Below are 24,523 nucleotides of genomic sequence, written 5' to 3' on the forward strand. Positions count from 1 at the left end.
CTGTGGAATTAAAGTCTCCTAGTCTCATGTTTCAAAGTAAAACTGTTCCTGAAGTTAAAGGAATTGCCAAAGACCGTGTCTGATTTGAGTATCAGTACTAACACCTTCAAAGTTGGGTATTTATGTGTTTTAGAGGCACCTGTAGTATACCTGGCAGTATGCTTACATACCAGCAAATAAATATCCACGCAACATAAAAACATGGTATTCCCAAATTGTCATGGAAGTGTAGACAGATGGGGGACAGTGGGTTGAAAGACTGGCTTCCTGGGTGGTAGGTTTCTAAAAAGTTAATTACAATAGGTCCAGAGCACAGTGAAGTTGATGAGAATACATCCATTTGCTTCAGTAGCTTTGAAGAGACTATCTTGAGTTTTAAGATAATGACTTCTTTGTGATAGATGTGGCTTTTTCTAGTGATAGATGACTATCTTTGTCAGTTGTTAAATGTGGACAGGAAAAATGCCAAAATAGCACTTACCTGAAAACATCATCATGTGCTGAAAATTCCTGGGAATCTTTTGTTTTCGACCCAAATTCAAAAGGAAAGAAAGTGGGTATATGTTGCAAGCTCTTGCTACAAAAACCGCCACCTAAAATGTAAGATGTTGAGGAAAATGGTGGAGGAAATACTGACAAAAACAGAGTTAACTTAAACCCAATATTTCTCCAAAGTTATTTTAAAAGTGTAATTAAAATGAATATGAGATTATCTTCTTTCATATTTTACATGTCAGATCTTTCTGGTTCCAATTTCATTATAAAGCTGTGCGGTGGCAGAGATTGTCTTTCCCAGACATCCTGGTTTTATATTCATCATTATATATCCCGCTTCAACCACTCTACTTTTACTCATCACATCTGCATCGCATGTGACTTCATCTTCAGTCCTTCAGTAAAATGCCCGTCATCAATTGTAGAGATGGCATTATCTCCTTGAGCAGCAATTTGCAAAGAATAAATGTGCTTTTGGACACGATTATTTTCTTATTTCCTGACAATTCGCATTGTCTCTATCCAGCACTCTGCTTTTTTTTTTTTCTTTTTCCTTTTTCTTTGGAGATTTTTCGAAAGGAGTTCTTTATTACTCCTCTGTGGAATGATCACAAAAGTTGCCTTAATTAGAAACATGAGGCTACTTCAGATAAAAAAAAAAGACAACCAGAGCTCCTTATACATACTTTTAGCAGGTTCCATCCTCCCCTTGTCTTGTGACTCTTAGGGCTCAATTATGGCACTCAGTCTGAGACATGCTGTGGACTGTAGAACAGATGAAGTACTTGAGTGGCAATGTCTGTATGTATCATATCTGCTGGGCCAAGAGCTGCTTAAAGCTCCTACGGACTTGGGAGAACATGCATTAGCAGCAGTTGCTTCACACGCCCTGTGCTCAGCCGCCCAGCGCAACCCTGTTGCAGCCTGTTGGCTCTTGGCGAGAGGAAACGATAGAGCCAGGTCCCTGCAGTGCTCTGCAGCACAGTCCCCATCTGGGGTGCTGAATGCTGCACTCACGTTCAACTGTCTTCCCATGCTAGGAGTGCAGGACACAGTATTGCACTTGCCTTGTGGTGATGGGGTGCAATAGGCTCTTGGGGTCCTCTCTGCCGTCTAACCCAACCTGTGGCTGAGGGAGCTGTGATGCAGTTCTTATTCATTTGGAAATTGCATACAAAAATTACTGCAAGTAAACAGTATGATCCCAACTTTCAAAGCTCGGGTCATCAAAAAGTGATAAGCAAAGGGCTGCTGCTGTGAGCCAAAAAAAATCATTGGGTAAATTGTCAGCGTGAAAAGAATCAATAGCACTGTACAAGTAAGCAACAGATTTCTTGAGAAACCATGGCAGAATGAAAGACACAGACTCTTTTTCTCACCACTCTCTTAGGCACATGATGGTGTAAATAAATCCATGCACACTAGAGATATCAAATACAAAGAAGGAAAGATTTGAGCAATGCAGAACTGTTTGCTTTTTAGGGATTTAATATAATTTAAGTAGCTTTGGAGAAGTTCTGCTTATGGCACGTATCTGTCTGGAGGCAGCTCTACAGTTTGTGGCTCTGGCTCTGGACAGGCAAAGAGATTTTGTGTGCCTGCACCTGTCCCCACAGATGTGTTCCAATACATATCCCAATTTCCCACCCCACTTGTAAACCAGCGGCAAAAGTTCCCCAGCTGGTTTAAACCTATTTGCCTTGCAGCAGGTCTGCAGAACAGCAACCGTCAAAAGACCCTGTGCTTACATGCATTGAGCCAGTTATCGAGATCTACGTAATAAAGATGATTGCCTTTGGACTTGACAAAAAATTGATTTTTAGTATTTAAGGAACCGATTGGTTTGCTTGTTGACTTTTTTTCCCCCACATGGAGCACACATTCTTTATATATATAAAAAGATACATATATACAAGTTCATAGTTATATATTTCTTTAAAGCAAAGGATACAAATGCACCAAATATAAAGAGAGGATTGAAGATATGATTTTGAAACGTGAATAGTGCGAGTCCCATGTAACAGAAGATGACATTCTCAGCCAAAAAATTCATGAACTCAAACAACTTAAACGAGAGAGAAAGAACATAATTATGACTCTTGTCTGTGACTAACTTCCGTTTATCACCAGGTTCCCTTGGAACACAGAACTGTTCAGATGAAAGGAACAGAAATCGCACTTATTTCAAGGCTGGATTTCAAAACCATCTAATTTGCTATACAGTATACGTGGTGTCTTTTAGCTTTAAAAATCATAGTTGCTTGCATGTTTTTCTCTGATTTGTGTATGAAAGCTTGACATAGACAACTGATAAAGTACATAAACAGCAAGTAAGTTATACAAGCTTCAGTGCAAACTGCAAGGAAGCTGAGGGAATTTAACTTCTCTCATGTTTACACAGGTGAGCCTGGGAAATGGCTCCTGATTGCACAGGTGGCTATGCGTAATACAGTACTGGGTGTGGGTACACTAATGCCAAGAGAGAAAAAATAAATTCCTAAATGGGCTTTTAAGAACCTGTGCCTTTAAAATACAACACGATCTTTTTTACTACCAGGAATATTATCCTGCAGATGGAAACTTTCATTGCACTGTATGGTCATCAATATCAATTACTCATTTCAAACCAAACTATTTAAGGTATCATTTAAATGTCTTATAAAATAAGCCTAAAATACATGATTAGGGTAGGATTTCTTCTGTGAAAAAACAAGCAAAGCCAAAATATTCATTTGCCTTGAGGGGATGTTCTTGATTGCATTTGCAGCTGATTATATAAAAACTAATAAAATAAATTTTCATATTTATCCACATTTGGATAAATGATAAATAAAAAAAATTTTTTTTTCATCCACATGAAAAAAATCAATCATTGCTGCCAAATAACTACAGAGGAGAGAAAAAGAGGTCTTTTTGCTTCTGAAGCCACTTCTGGGCTCAGGAGACTATGCTAACAAATCCTGATGCAGAATTAGGGCCGAAGTTTGTCAATCTGTCTACAACCAGTCATACATCACTATCCGGCATGTTACTATGGAGATATTTTATTCATCCTCAGTGGGCTTATGTATTTTTTGGTAATATGTTTGTGCTTCTAAAAATAAATATCCAATAACAGTCACTAAGATCTAACAAAGGAAAAATGAGAGCTGTCAGAATCATTATTTAAAACAAATTTCAGAAACAAAATGGCATAAAACCCAGTAGTATATGGGAAGATATTTCGGACACCGTGGCAGCACCATCAATTATCGCCAGCACACATGCCATAGCCCCCATTTTGTGCTGCAATGCTGAACAACATGAAAACAAACCCAAGAAAGATTTGCAAGTTAGGAGACTTAAATTATTTAAATTAAATTTAAATGAGAGAAACCAGTTGTCAAAAAACCTCAAAGTATGGGATCTTGCGACCCATAGAAATTATTACAATAAATCTTTGCTTTTCCATTTTGGGAGCAAACATGATCCCACTTCTTTGTGGGAATGCCATCTGACACATTTTTCTAATGCTTTAAACAATGTATCAGGAGTGTCATGACAGGATCTACATATATATATAAAAAAATATATATTTGTGTATATATAAAAATCTTTTGAGGGAAGGGTACTGCTATGAGGAGCCACAGCTGCATACTTTAGCTGTTGGGATAAGATAAAGGTGCTTCAGGTTTTAAAGCGGAATGATATTTCACTCTTCCTTTACAAAATCTTACTCAAGATTTAAAGAAATGTAAAGTAGATCTACCATTGATGTATTTTAGAAACACAGCTTCTGGAACTAAAGTTTCTTTCTTGTATTTTCCAAACTTTTTGTTGACATACTTTTTTTTTAAGGAAAACAGATTTTGCTATATCATTGCTTTTGCTGTATACTCTTTCTCAATAATCTTCAACAGTAAATTCAAGCTTTTACTCCTGCCTGAAGTGCTTTTGTGACATTACTGCTTTTAAACTTCTCACTCCTTGTCTCCCAGCAATCTGGTCAAGATGCAGCCTTTACGTATTTCTTGTAAATTAAGTTTAGTGCATCTTTTACATTTCCCTATAACTTTACCTCCTTTTCTGGCTACACGTATCCTGTTTCTTCCTACTTCAATGCAGCTTCAAACCTCCAGAATCATTTCAGTAAGTGACTCTTAAAAAGAAAAACCCCTCATTCTCAACTACGTGTTTCCAATCGACATGACAATATACCCTTCCTTTGCTCACTGGGCCAATGTTTCCTGTGCCGCCAGCATAGGCCTATGAGTTTTCTTAGCCTATATTTACAGCGTGTGTAACACTTTTTAGCCATGTCATCTATGTCAGATACATGCAACACTAATCTATTGCAGTTCTTGAATCTTATTGCTGGACATCAACTGGCTTGTTTGCAAGAGCAAACGCAATCCAAATCCCTTTTTTTCCCCCGTGAATTTTGGTGCTGAACTGTGCTGGGATTTTTTTCCCTCTTATCTCTAGTTTCTTTGTATTTTGATCTTCCACGATCAGAGCACTGCCCACTTGCTAGAAGATTAAATCCAGATTAGTTTCCTTCCTTTGTATAGCAAAAATCCGGGTGCTATTTCAATAGCTAATTTAGAGTAGGCCCCTTCCTATTCCAGGCACAGCTATGATATGGTCTCTTAGGAAAGATTCAGCTCCTTAGAATGGTAAAAGTAGCTTGTTAGCTTCATTCAGTGTCTTCTGTATCCCCCATATAGTTTGCTTTCTCTTTTTAAAAGTATATCACTCACATGACATGTTTATTCATGGAGTGCAACCTATTCAAATTTCTCACCCTGAGTTAAAAAAAAAAATAATTAAAAATTATCAACTACTTCAGAACTAGTTATTGTCATAAAAGGAGTGATATCTGAATGCTATTTCCTGGAACACGATGCTTGTAGATCTAATGTAAAACTCACTAACTGTCCTCCAGACTTCTCTTTTATTCCTGTTTTCAGCATAGTGTTTTATTTAGTGTTTCTTCAACTTCTGTGTTTCGTTCAACAGTAATACAGAGCCCACGGAGATACTCCATTAAGCACTTAACTGTCAGCGCTGTGCAACATAAATCCCATCAGAAAAAAACACTTTATTCTAAAGAGATCTTCTGAAAACCATGTTAAGAAACAGCTACTGTAGAAGCATTTTCACAAATTGTCATGCCTTTCACACAAATGTTTCTGTCATTATTTTAAAGATGAGATATCAAGACCTTTTGATGACAAGCAGAAGAATAGGAGGAATAGGCTTTCATCTGGAATTTGTAATTTCCTGGGACACCTGAGGAGTTCCAAGAAGAGTTGCACCATACACGTTAGCCATTGAAAAACATCCTTTTTTCTCTGAGTGGCCGTAAGCCAGGTCCATGCCATGGTCCATGGTCTGCTTAAATGCCACTCAAAAATCTCCCTTATTTTGAATATATGTACTTGCAAGTGGGATTACTTGCAGGAAAATTAAAAAAAAAAGAAAAAAGTTAGGATTAGAATTCTAGATATTGAGTCCTTAGAAGTATTTTTTCTATAACCATAAATTCCCTTCCCTTTCCTCCTACACAGACAACTAACCTCTTTCTACTCTAAATGAAATTGGCATTAAAGTGCTCATATGCTGCCATTAGTTTCCCCAAGGCTACTAGAAAATTATACTAGAAACCATTTTAATATACACATAGTAATAAGACATTTTTTCTGTATAAAACTAAAACTCCTCATTTGTAACGTGCCATTTCTACTTCTCCACGAAGTCTACAAATCTGCTTATAGCTTTAAAGTAAGAGATGTAATAAATCACCAGTGTCAACACATTGCAGAGTAGAGTATTAATTACAAAAACACCGGTGCAAAACCAATCCGGGCACTTGGTTGAGGTGTTTAGCTCAGTGAGTTACTGCAACTGGTATTTGCTTTGCTTTGGTTATTTTCTCTGTAAAAAGTGGATATTACAGAAGATGTCTAATTAAAATGTCTATTAAAATTGACAGAATATTTATGTATTTAAAACCACATCATTCACCAAATAAGCTTAGTTTTTCTGTTACTTTCAGCCATTGTAAGTACTAAGAGGGATGTGCAGAAAATCAGTTTTCAGTTGGGACATTGTTCTGGAAAGTACCACTTGCAGTTCAGTTCTCACTGGCAGAGGAAGGAATCAATCCAGGTTATTTACACCTTAAGCCTTGCTGTAACCACTAAGTTTATCTTATGTTTTATTTTAACTCAAGTGAAAAATTTTATATGGTGTAAAAACTGTATTAGTTTTGTCTTTTGAGCGAGATAACTGCCTTCTTTTTTCTTCTCCTTCCTTCCCTCCACCCCCACAGCTAAGTTCAAGCCAATTAGAGAAACAAGTTACGCCAAAATGGGTTTTGCGACTTGATCCATTTTATAGAACTACTTAAATTTTCACTGTTAGAGAGATTATCTAGGTAAGTAATTAGTGCACCTGGAAGATGGGACACACTAAGTTCCAATCTCAGCTGCAATAAAAATAGCATTCTTTAAAGGAGCATCAAAAGGAGAAAATGAACATATTGTATGCCACAGTCCCCTTGTGGTTGGGGAGATGGAAGATGTGAGATTTCTCATAACCTAATATTTTAAACAGCGTTTTTCGTCTCAAGGGAATAATGTTAGTACGAGGGTATTGAGTAAAAGCTGAATTACATCCACAACTTATTTCCAGCAAAACACAATGAATTTTACTCACTGATGGCAATATTACATTCTTTCACTGGATTTAATACCTGCTGAAGGAATGTCATCCACATCTTGCAGGTACCTGCAAGCCTTCTCTAGTTGCATTGATTTTGCTAGCAACATGGAGGAATGCCACCTGTCTTGGGGTTACATCTTACAGTGATATATTCTTGCATGACATCAAAACAGGGAGAGTTTCAGTAGTCCAACAGCAGCTAGGAAGCTAGGATATAAAATTGATTATACTTTTAAAGAGAGATTTGAAGGTGACCGCTATTAAAATCCCAAGCAGTCAATGTTAAGTGATGGTTATAAAATTTATTATATTTGAATAATGCTATTTAATTAGAACACAGCTATCAAAAATGTTCCATGAAGTCAAGGATATTGATAAATCAATAGTTGATGAAAATTGCTTTTCCCTAATTATTTTGAATTAAAATGCAGTGAGAATTCAGACTACAGTATTTTTTCTGAGATTGTAGAAGCTTTTATTATAGCCTAATTGCTTTATTTAATCTTTCTCTTTTGATTAGAGGTTTCAAAATCAGAAAAAGAAAGTTTGAATTTGAACCTCTTGCCTGAAATCCTTTATACAGCTATAATGAATCTTCACAGCATAGTGATACAATGCTTATTTCTAGAATAACATGCTTAGATGAAAGAATCAGCAAAAGTAACTCAAATTCATGATAGAATATAAACTTTTTTATGGTGCTAATTTTGATATCCAACTATATTTGACTGTAAACTTACAAACACATTAGCAGAGAGAGATTCTTACAAGATCTTTTATGTCCCGAGGCAAGATTCTGGCCTTTTTTATCAGTAGGCTTTGCTACTGAATTCAATGAATTTCACCCCAACAGATTTATGGAAGGCACACAGTAACTTTCTATTTCCCCATAAAGCTGGGAGGTTTAAGGGATTCGTAAGGCCTGAGGAAGAATTGGAAAGTAAAAGGAAAAATAAATAAAGACAACAGCAACACCAAGGGAGAGGAAAGGCCAGCAATATTTTTCATTTACACAGTATGGATTATTCTTTCTGGCATAATCTGCACACCACCACCAAAGTTCAGCTTGGGAGAAGCTGGATAAAGTACTGGCACAGAATACGCTTCTGACTAGCAACAGTAAAGAAAAAATGTTGGCTCCAGACATCAAGGCAAATCCTTTCTATTATTAAAAATGCCATAGGTCTTGAACAGCTTTGCTAGACAAAAGGAGTTTAAACCAAAAATGTTGAAAATTAGGCAGCTAAATTAGAATCTTTTTCTTGTCCTAAACTACTTGGAGCAATGAAAATCAGAGGGAGAATGACTTAACAAGTAAAACATTCAGAACTTCTAAAAAGGTTTGACCTCAGGGGTGAATGGGAGCTTAGTTTGGTTTGCGTTTACAATGCATCTGTCAACATCATTAATTACAGGATTCAAATTAACCCTCAGAAAGAGCTTTGTTATTCAGTTTTATCAATTAATTGACAAGTGACTGTTCAAAATCTAAGACTCCATATACTCATTTCTTCTATGTGTAAGGTATGGAGAGCAGTAGAAACTTTGATGCACACTTGTGGTAGTGTAGCCAGATCAGAGCCTCATGAGAATTTATATGTTGTCTTCAATAGACTTTGGATCTAGCTGTAGAAAAATTAATTATTCTATCATTAGTCTTGCTAAGTTGCCTAGGAAAGGGGGTTTCTGCAAACTTTGTTGTTTTTTTTCAAACAAGGACCAGTTTGTAAGGGAGGGAACCTTTTTAGATCGCTATCTCCCTTTCCTGCAGCCCAACCAACTCTTGCTGTTATACCTCAGGCATTAAGTTGCACCTAAAACTAACCCAAGAATGACACCTTAATGGAAGGTATTGCCAAAACAGAGAGGATGATGCTGTTGCTCCTACAGCTTGTCATCTAAGTTATTTTTTGGTTCACAGACTAGAAACAACCATTTTCAAAGTGCTTATTTTTCTTAAATTCCCGAACTGAGACGTTGCAGGCACAAAGGAAGGAGGAATCATTAGTGCTCTGTTGTATCAAGATAACGTGCTCAGCGATTACTGCAGTTAAAGCTCTCTACATTTAGCAGTACTGTATTATTCTGTAAGTATTAAGGAAGGGTTCTGCTCAAGATGGGGCATAACAGAGCGTAGCTGGAAAATTGAAGGGATATAAAGGACTTTTGACTGGTCAGCAATTAACGGCTGTACTAAAATCACTGTGTTTAGGGATGAATTTGGAAATTTTTGAGAACACTGATGGCTGTTCCATTTGCTGATAAGAGGGATAATTATGGTAATGGAAAATGAAGAGGCTATGAACAGCCTGTGCTGTCTAGGATTAAGGTAGTATTCTTATAAAGCTGAAATCCGAGAATAGGCTATGCGTAGAAGAAAAAGAATAAAAAAAGCTGCAAAATAATATCATCAATAAAAATGAAGCTTAAGTTCATGTCCTATTCTGAACAAACTTGAAAGATACTTTCTTGGAAGGCATCTTTCTGGGGCAGTAAAGCACCAATCAAGTGGAAGCAGGGACATTATTCACTGACAGTTAAGAGCTATATGGAACAATGGTTAAAAAAATTAGCAAAAGAAAGAAACAATTTGTGGCTTTGCCAAAGCCAATTTCAGCTAACAAAGGAGACTTAGGTGCTTTAAAACATGACTGTTCTCCTTCTGGTCAAAGAAAAACAGTAATGTTAACAATGTAATCTAGTTGTCTTTAAAATTGCAATGAACTAATACATCTTTTGTGTTTCTGCATTTATGTTAGAATTAGAGGAACTGCTGCTGATTTTTCAAAAGTAAACTACAAAATCAATCTCATCTTTCTCTTTTCACCCCTCTCAAGTGTTTTTTTTTCTGTGACTTACCGTCACAGTCCTAACCTCAAGCGACCAATTCAATTTCTAAGGAGGACAAATGCAATTTATTCCATTTCAATTTGCTAAGAGGAAATATTCTCTAATAGTAATTCTTGAAGTGAGTTCATAAAAACAGTTTCTTTCCTTGCCAAGTTTTGGGCGTTGGAAAGGAATTCAGTTCGTCTTTGATATATTAGGAACTAGTAACCAATATGAGGGCCTTTAACCTATCAGGAAGGAAAAAAAAAAGGATTCTTATGAAGTCTGTGGTGTCTTTTCTTCATGCTTTCCAGTGAGAATCAAGACTGCAAAAAATTATCTGATGCTCACAACTGCAGGATTTCCATTTCACTGCAAATCCAACATACTACAGGCCAAATACTTGCTCTCTTTGCATTTGTTCTATAGAAACTGTATTGCAGCTTCTATCTACCCATATTGATGCTTCCCTTTACAGTCTGTAAAAGTACTTCTGTGGAAAAATGCTGTAGAACTGTAAATCAGGAAAGACTCTATTTTACCTTAATCCAGAAAACAGTAGCAATATTTGCATGGGTTTTTCTGATGACATGCTGTTTTGTTTTTATTCAGTGGCTAATCTAAGATAAAAGAGTGTTTACTAAATAACTTCTCTACTTTCTGTGCCACAGTTATTTGTTCAGGGTTTTCCATATACGTACTGTTTTGTTATAAGTCTGTTTATAGAGGCTGGAGAGGAATGGACAGAAGACCCTACCTCTTTCTAACCTAGGGAGAGCATCTTCCCTCTGAGAACTGTTCTTGCTCTAACTGGTGTTGAATAGCATGAGATCCTGATGATACTAAGCTCCATTTATTATTTTTAAAGACTTGTTACTGATGAGTCAACTTTTAACTACATTACCTTGGCAGAATGCTGCCCTATAGTTACATTCGGCAGTATTATTTGCAATTACTCTCCAGATGCTAGTACCAGTTTCTGAAGTAGGATCTGGATTAATAGGTCTGCTGATCTGCTCTTATATGTTTAGGGTGGGAATTTGGGGAATTCTTTTGTTTCATTTCTACAATCATCTTTAAACAGCTTCCCTGCCTCTCGACGTAAGCTACTATTCAAGAATTGATGATTCATTTGGACAAAAAGACTGAGAAATGTGAATAGCAACTATGTTTTTGTGTGTCACATTTTTTTCTTAAGTATTAGACTTTTCTCAGCTAACAGTCCTCTACACTTAAAGAGATAATCTAGAGTGCAGGCTGTATGGAGGTGAGATAAATGAGACATAGAATGTGAGGGGGATTTGCCTGAATGTTAAGTGTGAAAGGTCCCGTTTCTTAAATACAGAAAATGTCAGATACTTGTTGGTGGCATACTTTTTGAAAACAGTACAAAGGACCATCTTGCGGATAAAGCACGAGAAAGCTGTCAGCAAATACGAGTTGGCTTCGAAGTGGCTGCAATGTTGGTACTTCCACTGTGAGTAAATAATTGCCTGTGGTGAAGGGCTGTCTAACACCCTGCACTTGTATCTGTGAAATACATCAAAAAATTGCAGGTGAAGGATAATTGGAGAAAATGAACTTAGAGGAAACGATCAGTGCTGTTTATATGTGTCTTTTACATAGCACAGTGTGTATGTGTGCGCATGTGTGTATGTGGCTGCATACACTAATAGTATGCGTAAAGGCCAATGAAGACGAATATGTAGTATTAAGCACAAACAGGGCAAAGATTAATAACGTCAAAAATACAGAAGCTACAGCAGTTGGATGTTGTTGGTGCAAAGGCTGGAAAGTAAAATCTTGCCCTCAAAGTAAGTGTGCACAAACCCAAAGTGAGCCCATGGCTATTTGAATTTAAATGACAGTTTCATAATTAATTTCAGCGGGGCAGGTTTGCGTCTGGCTATAATGTGACTCTGGCTGAAACCAACAGACTAGAAGCTGTCGGAGAAAGTATTGTAAAGGTTTCCAGTGCTTTCAGGTCTACTAAATTACTAGTGGTCTCCTTGGTGATGTTTTACTAATCCCACAAACGATATCAGCCAAAAAAAAAAAAAAAGAAAAAAGGAAAAAAAAAAGATGCACAGTAAACCAAGCAAAAATTAAAAATCTTAAACTAAGGTACACCTTCAACTGTGCTTAAATCTTGAGAGCTCAGGACACTTTATTTTACATAAAATTAAGTATCTGTAGTGAAAAGATACAACTAGTCATTCTTTAATGCACCTTAAAAATAACTCTCAGTAAGAATCTGTAGGAAAGCAGAAGGTGGGTGGACTAGGGAAGTATCATCTGGCACCTCATACAGAGAAATGTTTTTTCAAGAAGAGTATTAGTCACTACATGAGCGTGTGCTTCTGAGGATGCTGAATGTCTGTTTGGAATTCTCAGACACTCGGAACTCTTCTCAAGTTCACTGGAGGCAAAGGGTGGTCAACACCCCCCTAAATTAGTGTGACAGAAGCAGAATTAACAGTCAAAAGCTTGAAATAGATGCTCAGACTTGCATGCAATTTTCATTATTTTGGGTGAATGAAAGTAGATAGGTACCAAAACATGTGGAAAGACAGGGCACTTATTTGAATCCTAGTCATGATTTAGACATTTACTCTGAAAGATTTTGACAAAGGGCTTTTTAGCCCTTAATTATTTCCACAGACGGCACCATGAGAAAGAGACGAGCTATAGTCAGCTGTTTAGTATTTCTTGCACTGTGCTACCGTTTTGTACAAATGTCTCTTTTGAAGGTAGAAAATCCATTAATCGTGTAATGGAAATACAGCTGTGCAGTCAGTAAAAAGATGGGATGCTGGCAAGTGCTTTAGACTACCGTAGTGCTTTATTTACACGTATTTATTTTCTTCTTGCAGCTTATTGTGCGAGAATTTTAGCGTTAGCTGCATACTTTTGAAAAGTTTTGGCCAAGGCTTTTGTGCATTTTTTTTAGCTGATATGGAATTTTGCAGATGATATCCCTAGAAAGAGAATTGTGAGGGATCAGCAGTCATGCAAGCATCATGTAAGTTAAAAAGGAGAGATATATAGAAAGTATTTCAGATTGCAGGAATGGATCTTTGTCAATAGCAGTTTGGTAATGTCAGAAATCACAGTACAGCTCAGATTCCTTAAGGCCTCCCATTGCCCCAGGATTCTCTGGGCAGGGCAAAAGCATTGCCGTTTGCAGGGAAAGCAGAGGCCGCAAAACGTCAGTAGAGCTGCAAGCTCCCAAACCGCGCAGACGTCTTCCGGTGAGGTCAGTGCGCATTTGTGACAAAACGCTTGATGCTCCATGAAGATCGTCATGTAACCTATCTAGCCACGCAAGCAATAGCTGTCTTCATTTCTTTACCAAACACCGTGTCCCCACAGCAAGAGCAATTATGAACACATTGACACATACTCGTGCAAGTGTAACGCAACACAGGGTTATAACAAAGGAACCTATTAATAATACCCTCAACATTAAAAACTGTGTAAACCTACGTGCTTAATAATTTTACTGCATTCCAACTTAGCAGTTTAATGTACTGTGCACAGAAATACAAAACAGATGATGTTCTCTAGAGGTTCATTCCATAATTGGAGAATTTATTGATAAATCCTGTACTAAAATCACCTAACACAATAATGTGAAGTGTCAGCGTTTCCGACAAGGAAAAAGTTAGAGAAAATTATTACCATTAGGACATAACTATATTTTAAGAAAGAATCTGAGTGGTTTTACTTACCATTATATTTGCACCTCTTCATTTATGGCATAAGCCAAATCTTACTAAAGTCAAAGGGCTTTGGTTTATGACATAAAACTCTATTAAATTAGTTGTATGAAAAATGAAGAAAGGCTTAAATGAAGAATCCTACCTTTATTTTATCTCTGTCACAAATTCTCAGATGAGAGAGTTGTGACTGACTACATGTTTAAGGGGAGGTTGTAATTGTCAACTTTTACAAAACGCGAAATTGAATGAGATTAATTAATTTAATTAATTTAAACTGAAGGTAACCATATATGCTCTAAGTTTGTGACGTTAAACTGCACTCTGCTCTGTTTCAGCACTACGTGTTGATGATGCAAGAATACGTTCGTAGCTCAGGATTAGATTGATTTTGGTTTGCTTTTTCTCCCTCTGCATTCCACAGTTGCAGCGATGAGGAGGGTGGCAGTAATTAGGAAGGGACTTGATCTGACAGCCTACATACTTAGAGGAAATTCCCTTCACAAAACTAGATGTGCTTTAGAGAGGTGGGGTACAAGGCTGGATATTTGCATGGACGCAGACTTAAAAACTAGGGATAAGTGCTAGCTACCCACAGAAAGGAGAAACATTTCAGAGGTCGCTCTTCAAACCTCTTGTGAGAAGATTGAGAGAGACACAATAACATGATCCGCATAGTTATATAAACCAGCTTTTTGATTCCGCAGTAGCTTACATAGCCCCATACAGTTTGACTCCACCGCACAGATGAAGCCATATGAGAGTCTCATTTGTGATTCGGGGCACCTTTCAAAGAAACTACAGCATGTGTCTCAGTTTGGAATTTCATTACATATTTCTCCATATGCCAATGAGATTTTGGCCTATAGGTTTTAATTCCAATTGGTATATGTTAGCTAACTGCTGGCATCTGCTACTGTGCTGTAACGAGTAAACTATAATCTTAACAATCAAAGAACTTTATTAATATTTAAAGAAAATGTTTAATGTTTAAACAGATTATAAAAACTTTAATGAAGCCATTTGGAAACTCGTTTGCATATGGCATTATGCTCCTTAGCCTACCAGCATAAAAAATGACATCATTTTTCAACAAGATGGGCTTCTCTGTAGAAATACTGCTTTCACTATAGTTCTGGGTCTCTTCAGGGTATGAATTACATTTGAGCGTGTGCATTTTCCAGTTCCTGTGCTTAAGCAAGATGAAGGAAAGTTGTTTTCCTTTGTTTTTCAAAAGCAGATCTCTTTTTCATAGGTCCAAAATACTATTTTTATTCATGGGTGTGTGTGTGTGTAAGATACTAGAATATGGTATTCTTTACAAAAATCCCCTTGACAAAGGGACACATGCTTGATGGGAACTAATGAGGCCAGAGTAAATCTGCACATTCTCAGTTAAGGAATCACTAAAGCAGGTATGCAAAAACAGAGGAAAAATGGAGATTAAAGAATGAAGTGTAGAACTGAATATTCTAATGAGATTTCTGTATGTGGACACCCAATATTTCAGGTAAACTAATTATCTATAAACAATTTGGATTATGGATAGAATAGCAGCTAATTTATGGTATAAATCATAAATTATGCAGCTAATTACTGATATACTATAGTTATAAAGTCTACTGTTATCAGTTTACTTGTAGCAATGTTTCCTAGCTGTTTGCCATCCATCATGTAGCTCACAGCTAAAAGACAGGAAACAATTACAGCATTTCCACATAAATTTAATCTGCACGTAAAGAGAATGCAGATTAACATTCTTTTAGCACGGTTAAGTGATCAGGAACATCAATCAGTCAGATAATGAGGGATTTTGTTAAGATCCAGATTGAGAGACGCGGTAGTATAATTCCTTTTGCAGAAATCAAGATTTTCTTGTGTTGTTATGATTCTTCTTGTTAAACCCATACAGTAAGCAGCTTTAGCTTTCTTTATAGCATTATACTATTCTACAGGGTTCCATAAGATCTTATGGTACATCTGGTCAAACAATGCATCTGGCACATTTCCAGTCTTGCGCTTTTTCTGCTAAACGCAGAAAATAGCTGTGTAGAGAACTGGAATTCATTGTGCGCTTCCTGTCAATTGCAATCCATTTTAAAGGTAATAATTATTACAAGCACTATGCCTGTGGTGCATATTCAATTAGAGATAAGAAGGCAATTTATAAACGAGGGCAGCCTGTTTGTAACAGACCCAGCGGCGCTCTAGAGATGCATTGAGTTAGCAAGCTATGATGGTCCAGCTCGGGAATACACGGCTTAGCCGGCATGCCTGCGATGCAGCTGGAGCTCATTAGTGCCTCAGGAGGGGAACATGGGAGTTATAAGGGAAGGTGCAGGACAAGAATGAGGGGTTGCTTCTCTGCAGGGTACTTATGCTAGAGCTGTAATGATAGCTCGTATCTAGAGACATGTGAGCCTTTGGGCTTCTAGAAGGCTCTAAAACGGTGACTTCTGTTGATTTCAAGGTAAGTTAGATGTCTCAAAGTCAGCAGAAATTTCTACCTACAACTTCAGGTATCTACTCTTAACAGCCATATGCTGAACGCAGCATAAGCCATTCTTCTTCTTCTTTTAACTCTGTGCTTACAACCTTTTTATGTCTGTATCATTTTTTTCTCTCAGAAAGAAAAAGAACAGGGTCATTTCTATGTCCTCCCCGATCGTTTTGAACAGCTGCAAAATGAAGGTTTTGCTATAGGCCTTGTCTCAAAAAAAAAAAAAAAAACAACCCCAAACAAAAAGGGGGGGCAGAATTATCTGGGTAAAATATAAGAAAACAAGAGCAAGGTTTTTCCCTAATGTAACTCATTTCCAGAGGGTTTACTTTAAGCAAAACTGGCTAAAACAAGGGCAAAACTTTACTAATACTGTTCCAATACAAATAAATCTTCCCAAATGCTATTTTATTTTCTTATTCTTGTTATCAGAAGTAGCTGCTTCTTCAGACCTTTCCACTGACCACTGTAAGTTGGTCACTTGACTCTTTCCTGAGCAGCACTGCCTGAAGCCCCAGTCTATCGCTTTTGAGTCTGAACTTGCAGGGGTTCAAGGAGGTTGGAAATTAGGGTTTTTTTGTTCGGCTGCAGAAAGGGAACCATGAGACAGAAGGAAACAGTGCCCATCAGAGCTAACATTTATGCTCAGTCTCCACTTAAACAGAAGAAAGTACTTCATGCATGCAACCTGTTTAATTCTAAGTAGGAATTTCCACTTTATTGGATCCTTTAGGCAAGGACCTCTTGTATACTTTTTGAAGAGTGCCAGACCTGAGTGCCATGTATTAGTTAAAAAGAATTTGCAGTTTACCCTCAGAATAGAGTATTAGCCATCAAATATGTTATCTTATATCAGACAGCCAATGGTGCTATATACCTTAGAAGATAATGAAAAAACATTCTAGTATGAAATTTTCCTGCAGGCACTGTGATTGTGGTTTGCTGGAAGAACAGATTCTTCCTGCACAGCACATATGCAAAGACTGATTAGAATCTGGTACTGGTGGTAATCTTGTTTGAAAGATAACTTACTTTTCTCTCAGTCTTTCTCTCTGCCAATCATTTATGTGCAAACACCTAACCTCTTGCAGTGCCTTAAAGGTCATTTTTTCCTAAATAGAGTTCCTGAACAAATCACAACAGCAGCTGCCAATTAGGCTGCCCATTTCAAAAGGATGAGAATTATGGTTTGTGGTGGTTGCTGCTTTGCTAATTATCGAGGACATTTTGCTGTAAGTAGGGTTTTCCTCAGTCTAGAAATACTCTTGAATTTTTTAGAAGTCAAGAGACTGAATTGCAAGAGCCATTATATCCTGACATTTGTGTGGCCTTTTCTTCCTAGAAGTGTAAACTAATTATCTATAAACAATCCAATGTCTGATAACAGAAAATAGTCGGCATTAACCAGAGATAAATTAATATAGGCTGTGTGCTTTAGCGGTAAGCACAGCTCTAACTGTTTGGTCTCTTAAACACTCAAACAAATAGCAGGACCAAAGCCACAAGGCACACATATGTCCTGTGTGACTGTGGAGGGTTTAAGATAGGGGCAGTAAACCCACTTCTGTTTGTGCTGTTGCTCTCTGTGATTTTAGAGGGCTGCTTCTCCCAAATACAATATGGGTGCTAGGTACCTGGAGTGGGACCCCTCGCAAACAGCAGATTGACGCGGTTTTGGCAGTACTAGTACATAGCCATCTCTACTCAGCTGCTCCCCTTCTCTCACAGAAAGATAAAAACAGTAGCTGCAGTTCCTGGCATATGCTTTTAACAACAAACACAGGAGAAAGCATTCTGCTACTGGAGCAGAATTTGCCGTGCATTATTTCTTTTCTTACAAAAAGATAGCTGACGGAAGAATCCCGTAAGATAGTCATTGTATCATGTATCTAGAGAAAGGAGATCCGTTGTTTCAATTCTGAGTGTAGGTCTGCTTCTAACTTGTTTATAAGATAGTTAGGCGAGCAGAAAAGCGGTAGAATGACCAGATCACAGTGATGGTGCTTCATTTGGATATAGTGAGCCAAAAACTGACTTCAGCCACCTCTTTGCCTTTAGTCCTACAATGCTCTTTTTACTACATGTTGATGACTGTTCAGGAACCACTCCTTTGATAAGTAGATTTTTTTTTTTTCTTCTCCCCATTTCAGTAGATTTGGACATCTCCGTTCCCATACTTTACTTTTTAAGTTATGCTCTCCTGTTCCAATTTGCTTCAGAAGTGAGCCTATAATTATGGATGGAACAGCATCAAGTCTAAAGTCCATATTGAGGCTATTCGATGACATATCAGGGTCAAGAGTATTAGAATCTGATTTACAGCTTTTGAGGAATTAAAAAAGTATATGTTTCATGACTGTTTTGTCAGCCTGTTTCAATTAATAGGATTAATTAGCATTAAATTAATAAGCTTATAAACACAACCCTTTTACACCAAACTCTACGATCCAGCAATCAGCTGATTGATCCCTAGCCTGTTTCCTTCTTGGAGAATATATATCATAAATAAGCCAAGTAAGTTTTGAAAACTTAATGTATTTTCAAGGCATTTCCAGGAGATATTAGCTGCTCCTCTGCAAAGTGATGACTTTTAATAATCAGAGATAATCATGTCTGCTTTATAGTGTGGAGATTAAAATTTGAAGCAATCAGTACAATGAGCAAAGCCCAAAGACCAGTCTCAACTTTCAGTCCTTCAGCATAAGTTAATTTGGTCAAGCAGTCTGAGTAAGACTACATGCTTCTGGTAAAGCTACTCAGAGGTTATGCAGCACTGAGTTATCTTGTTTTACCTTTACCCCGTTCTCAAGCTTGTGTAAAACCTTGGAGGTGAAGGGCCGCTGAAATCTTAATGCGGCATCTTGTGCATACTGCACGCTCGGTGCAGCTGAACAATCAGGCCAGAAGCTTTTGTTTATAAGGCAGGTGTTCCCTAATGGGTTTGCTATCAGGATCAGCAAAAAATGTAACTGTTTAACTAGTAATGTGGTTAGAAAGGCTATTACACCTAATTTGAGAAAGCAACCTTCCCAAGCTTGTTAGGCACAACTATTTCAGAGGTGACTATGTAGACAAGGGCTGGATCTGTGGAATGAACGGAGACAGGCAGGCAGGGCAGTATGTGACATATCCCCTTGCTGGCTGGACATGCTGTCCTGTGCCTTCTAGTAATTCCCTGGCTCTACTTCCATAGGAGATACGTTTCAGAATTCCCTTTCCAGAATTTATAACTTGCTGGCACCGTATTTTGCCCGAAAGCAGAATTCTTAATACCGTGGCACACCTAACCAAAGAGAGGTATTGCCCTGTTCCCTGGTCTCTTCGTTGTGGCTGTTTCCTGGAGTTAAAGGAACATAAGCAGAGAATGATATAACTCATAAGTGTGATGGATAACATTTATAGCCATTAGAGAAAGTGAGAAGCTTCTCTTAATACTCCACCACTAGGAAACTGTGATGGTCTTAGCTTGGCATTTGAGTGAAACTGATAGAGGGCAGAGAGAAAAAAAAATAGCGAGGAATGTCTTCTCTTCCTGTAGAAAACCCAGTATTGGCCATGCATCCCTTTCTAGAGCTGACCTGTAGGGATTTACAGTCTATCCGCTTTCAACAAACCAGTAATTTCTATTTATCTAGCAACACCCTGCCCAGCCACTGACTGACTTGTAGCTGAGCAAATCAACCCAACCCAACCGTACATCTGAAGAACCTAATGTAAAACCTGAACTATAATGTCCCAAGATTTAGGAGCTACTGTTGTTTGCCTGCAGCATAACGTGAGGTTATACTAGCAGCTGGAAATAATTCTAGAGAAAGCTGCACGGAATCAAATAGCTTTTGATCAGGTCCTAGCAGTTTCATCTTCTCCTTCACTAAAGATGTATTGGATAAATTAAACTTTAAATGTATGAAACTCAGGAGCACTCTGTTTGACCTAACTTTGTTGCCATGGATGGCAGTGTCAATTTTAATGTTAAAATCACTATGACCATCATCAGGTCAATGATGTGAAAACTTAAAAATACTGCCATGAAACATCATTCATGTTAAAAACAAACAATAAAAACACAGAGAGAGAGAATGTTTATAAATAGTTAGTGAGAATTGGGATAATTGCATTGAATGAAAACTCTCAAAAGCCTGCATTTTCACTAAATCTTTGTTATCTTACTTTTCTTATGACAATGTTAAAATAATCCATTGTTTGTGACAAGCTTTGTGTTACTTTATACTTTCAGATTCTGTAGGTTTGAGATGCTTGAAATCTAATATTTCTCTTTCATGGAATGTTAAACGGTGATTGACTGGATAATAAAGGATACATGGGGACTAATAATTACACGGCATCTTTTTAATAGAGGTTCTTAAATTCTCATTTAAGAACTGTAGATAAGTTCTCTTTTTATATCAATATCTGAAGAAAATCATACCCGTCTTTTTCTTCTTATGTATTCTTTTAGAGCAAATGATGAGGTATTATGAGAAATGCAGAACTCTGCATCATGGCCAGAAACACCATCTCTATCATTGCGTACTGCATTTTACCATCAAGCTATGAAATTTTAACAGCTAGTAAAAAATGTAAAGAAAATAATGCAAAGCAGTAGAGAAAAAGCATTTATTTAAAAACAGCTAGCACAATTTCACAATCTGATTTACAGTTTTAAATCTAATTTCCATGTTTTGTGTTAGCTTTAGCTTCAGCCTTAACTCACTGTTTTGTCGGCGTGCATTATAGTTCACCAGTCCTTATTGAAAGATCTGTCATATTGTAACAAAAGAGAGAGACTGCCTTAGAATAATTCTATAAATGAACTGAAAAGTCCTTGATTTTGGCCAGTAATGAGTAATAAAAATGACTGAGATTGGGAGTGAAGCCATCTGTCTGCGCAACAATATTCATTTAAAATGCACTGAAGTCATATATGATTATGAGAATGCCAAGTGTGTGGCTTAGTAAATTTGCTTGAAGAGAATTCTTGGGGGGAGAGAAAGAAAGAGGCAGTGAAACAGCTGCATATGAAAGGGTAATCTTTGGATTAGAAAACAAATTAGAAGAATTCAAAGCAATTTAACAACAATTTTTGAACCATATTGTAAAGGAGGCTTATGGGGGAAGAGAAAAACTGAATAGAAGGGTGGCATAAAACTCATAGCTCCCCAGAGAGTTTATTTTCACTATTTTGTTTAGCACTTTTGAATGGGAGGGAATGAAAGAGTAAGCATGAACAAAACCAGTATGCATTTAAACTAAATGTTAGTTAATTCTGCAGTTGAAAAGGTTCATATGTAACTAAAAATACCATGGCTTTTCTTTTTCTCTTCCTCTCTCTGAGGCTATGCATCACTGAATTATGCAGATGAATCCCTGAAAAAGCCTCGTATTCAAATTGTAACTGTTACATGCAAGGGTAGTAATGGCATGTGCAATTCAGTATTTCTGCAAAATAGAAACAATTCTATAGTAGATATAAATGTTATTCCCTTATGGTACAGTTATCAGAGAAAGGTTCTCTTCTCTGCTGGAATACTTTTTGAAAGCATCAGCCTCTGCTGGTATAAAGAAATGCAATTGAGAAGACTTATCCTGTTCAGTAGCTAACACTTTATTCTGGAAGTACTGACCAGAAAATTTTTTGTGATTTAAAATCTGAGAGAGTCTGACAGTTGAACTGATACTGTGCCCAGTATTTTTTCTATCAAACTGTTTTTGATAGAAAATTGGATTTTTTATTAAATTGAGATGTGCAGGAAGCGATGAAGTTTTCTGTGTAAAATTTCCAATGCTTGAAACAGAGGAATTGCTGAAAAAGGTACCAGATTGCATCATGAAAATTACAGTCTTGGATCATATGTTTCCATTTTGTTCTAGGAGATAGATTTTTCTACAACCTGGGGTTCTTGGGACAGATGAGTCAACATTAAAAGGGAAGAAAACTGCATTTAAATGACTTCTCACAGGATCTAGGTAGTGGTGAGGTAGTCTAAAATTACTCCTTGTGCTGAAAAGTATTTTGAACACTGCAATGCCATGTATCTAGTACTGAGAACAGCCTCAAGTTCTAAGAAATAACTACAATTGCACTAGTCACCTGTTCAAACAAAAACCAGACAACCAAATTTCTCTTGTCTCTAAACTCTAAATAACACAATGGAAAAAAATCACTATCTTCCTAATTATATCAGATTTTTAATGAGGCAGAAATGAAACGATGTCATTGCTCAAGTCTGTGGGCCAGACTGCAGTTTATACAGTCCCTTTGCAAAAATCCACATGAATCCAATCTCTCAGACCACTTCTCTCTTATTTACCAGAGCTCTTTGATTTCCTTAACTTCACAGTAATTTTTATGGAAGCTAGTGTAAACTGTTACCTCCTTACCCTTCATATCCCCGACTGACATTTCAGGTCTTTTGGGAAGAACACATTCTTATATTTTTTGCTTATCCAGAGAATTGTTACTGTTCTCCTGGCAAAATCTCCAGTCTTTCCCCTAATGAAGATAAAAGCCTCTTCCTTTGCATCAATGAAATCCCACCCAGCTACATTCCAGTACCTCTGTCTATTCCTTACACCAGTTGAAGACACAAAGGCAGTTATTTCCATGCCCTACCTGTTTAGTTCTCATTTTGGAATCTGGTGACAGATTGTTGTAGGTATAGTGGGCCTGTGTGACTCCACAGAAAAGGACTGCAACAATACCTGAAATTCAAAGAAAAAAACAGTTAGCTGCTTCTATTTTCTTACTTAGGTTTGTCAAAAGGCTGCATAAAAAAGCTAATTAGGCTGTTAACAGCATTTTATAACAAAAGAACTTTAAGATATGTTTTATAAGAGCATCTTTCAAACAAACTAGAATTTTTTTTCTTTGCTAAAAATCATGAAGGTCTCGAACCTTCTACTTGGTCCATCATGCTTTCATAGCATTCCCACTGTTGTGATTCGGCCCAACACTGTAGAAAATTTGTTTGAATTAATACATGGTAACATCTGACCGTAATCTGACTGACAGTTAGGCAAGACTAACATAATTGTAATGTGAAGGACTTCAGACTATTTGAAAATTTTGCAGAGACTGAATAGGAAAGGAAAAAATAATTTTATTACATTTAAATGGTTTGAGAGCACTTGCAACAGGGGAAAGTCATTTCAATCCGTGCCTGATTGTTAGCCTTATCATAAGCAGTGTGTAACAATGCGCAAGGTTGACAACAACGTACTGCTTAAAAATGATGCTCTGGCAGGTGCAAGCTGCGTTGCCCAGAATGACTAGGTCAATGACTGTAGCCATGTGGTAGTAATTATAATTCCCAACCTGTGGAAGGTCTTGAGGAGCAGGGCAGCAGGTTTGCCAGGAATAATAGTAAATTTCTATTATAGTGATATTTCTTATTTTTGAATATTTCCGCCCTGGTCCTAACTCACTAGAATCATTGAGTAACGTCACTGTAATGCAGTATTATAACTAAAGTAGTTGTAAGATTGTAACTGCAATTTCCTTTCAGCTCTAGACACAGATGAGGCAGGAGGAACCTAGACAGGGAGAAAACAGAAAACCAAAAATAAGTGTCCACCAGTAACTGTACGTGAATGCCCATGGAGGAAGAAAGCTCTGTGCTTTTCTTAAACTTGGGGCATGTCTACATAGATAATTAGTTACGCAACAGCTCAGGGCTTGCTCATGTCCATTCTGACCATCATTCCCCTGAAAACCTCCGCACGCGTTTCCCGAAGCATGTGGAGCATGCACGTTCTGCTCGGTTTCTAGATGCACACCACATGAGCAACAACTGGTTTTGCACAAAGCCAGCCTGCAGCGTGGTCACTGCATGCCTGTGATCTCCGGGGCTTACATACAGGCAGTGTTCCACCACCCACCCCACAGTGCTTTAGTTCTTCTGCCTTTCAGCCCTTCTACCCGCTGCCTTCTGCCTAAAAGCTACGGTGTGCCCTAATTAGCATTTTAGTTCTGCTTCCTCATGGGCTGCTCTGCAAATTGTTAGGTAATTTTTAGCTCGTAGGTGCTGACGTCCTGAAATAGCGCTGATGAATCTCAGGAAAAACACTGAGGCAACAAAGCAAGCAAAAAGATGCCAGTCCAGGTTTAGGCAATATCCGTCCTTGGATTGTGACTGTGCAGCAGCTTTCTAGGCATTTATTGGGTTAAACTAGAATGAAATGAAACATGTAAACCAGTTCTACTGGAAGCAAAATAACCCCAGTCTGTGTCTTCAGTCCAGGACTTGAAACTGGATAAGGTTTCCTCCAGCTTCTC

General features: G+C 37.5%; 1 protein-coding gene across 1 annotated transcript in view; it reads right to left on the minus strand.

Moving 5' to 3' along the window:
- Nucleotides 1–24,523, minus strand: part of SLC9A9 (solute carrier family 9, subfamily A (NHE9, cation proton antiporter 9), member 9) — a 216,178-nt gene that overhangs the window by 94,739 nt on the left and 96,916 nt on the right. The window contains exons 9-11 of the mRNA XM_009325097.1: nucleotides 22,862–22,950; nucleotides 2,447–2,560; nucleotides 482–593 (exon numbers count right to left, since the gene is read on the minus strand). Coding sequence (XP_009323372.1) covers nucleotides 482–593; nucleotides 2,447–2,560; nucleotides 22,862–22,950 — 315 coding nt within the window. The remainder of the gene's footprint in view (nucleotides 1–481; nucleotides 594–2,446; nucleotides 2,561–22,861; nucleotides 22,951–24,523) is intronic.

This window comes from Pygoscelis adeliae, unplaced genomic scaffold (assembly GCF_000699105.1).
Source record: "Pygoscelis adeliae isolate BGI_AS28 unplaced genomic scaffold, ASM69910v1 Scaffold155, whole genome shotgun sequence".
In the NCBI taxonomy this organism is placed as follows: Eukaryota; Metazoa; Chordata; class Aves; order Sphenisciformes; family Spheniscidae; genus Pygoscelis; species Pygoscelis adeliae.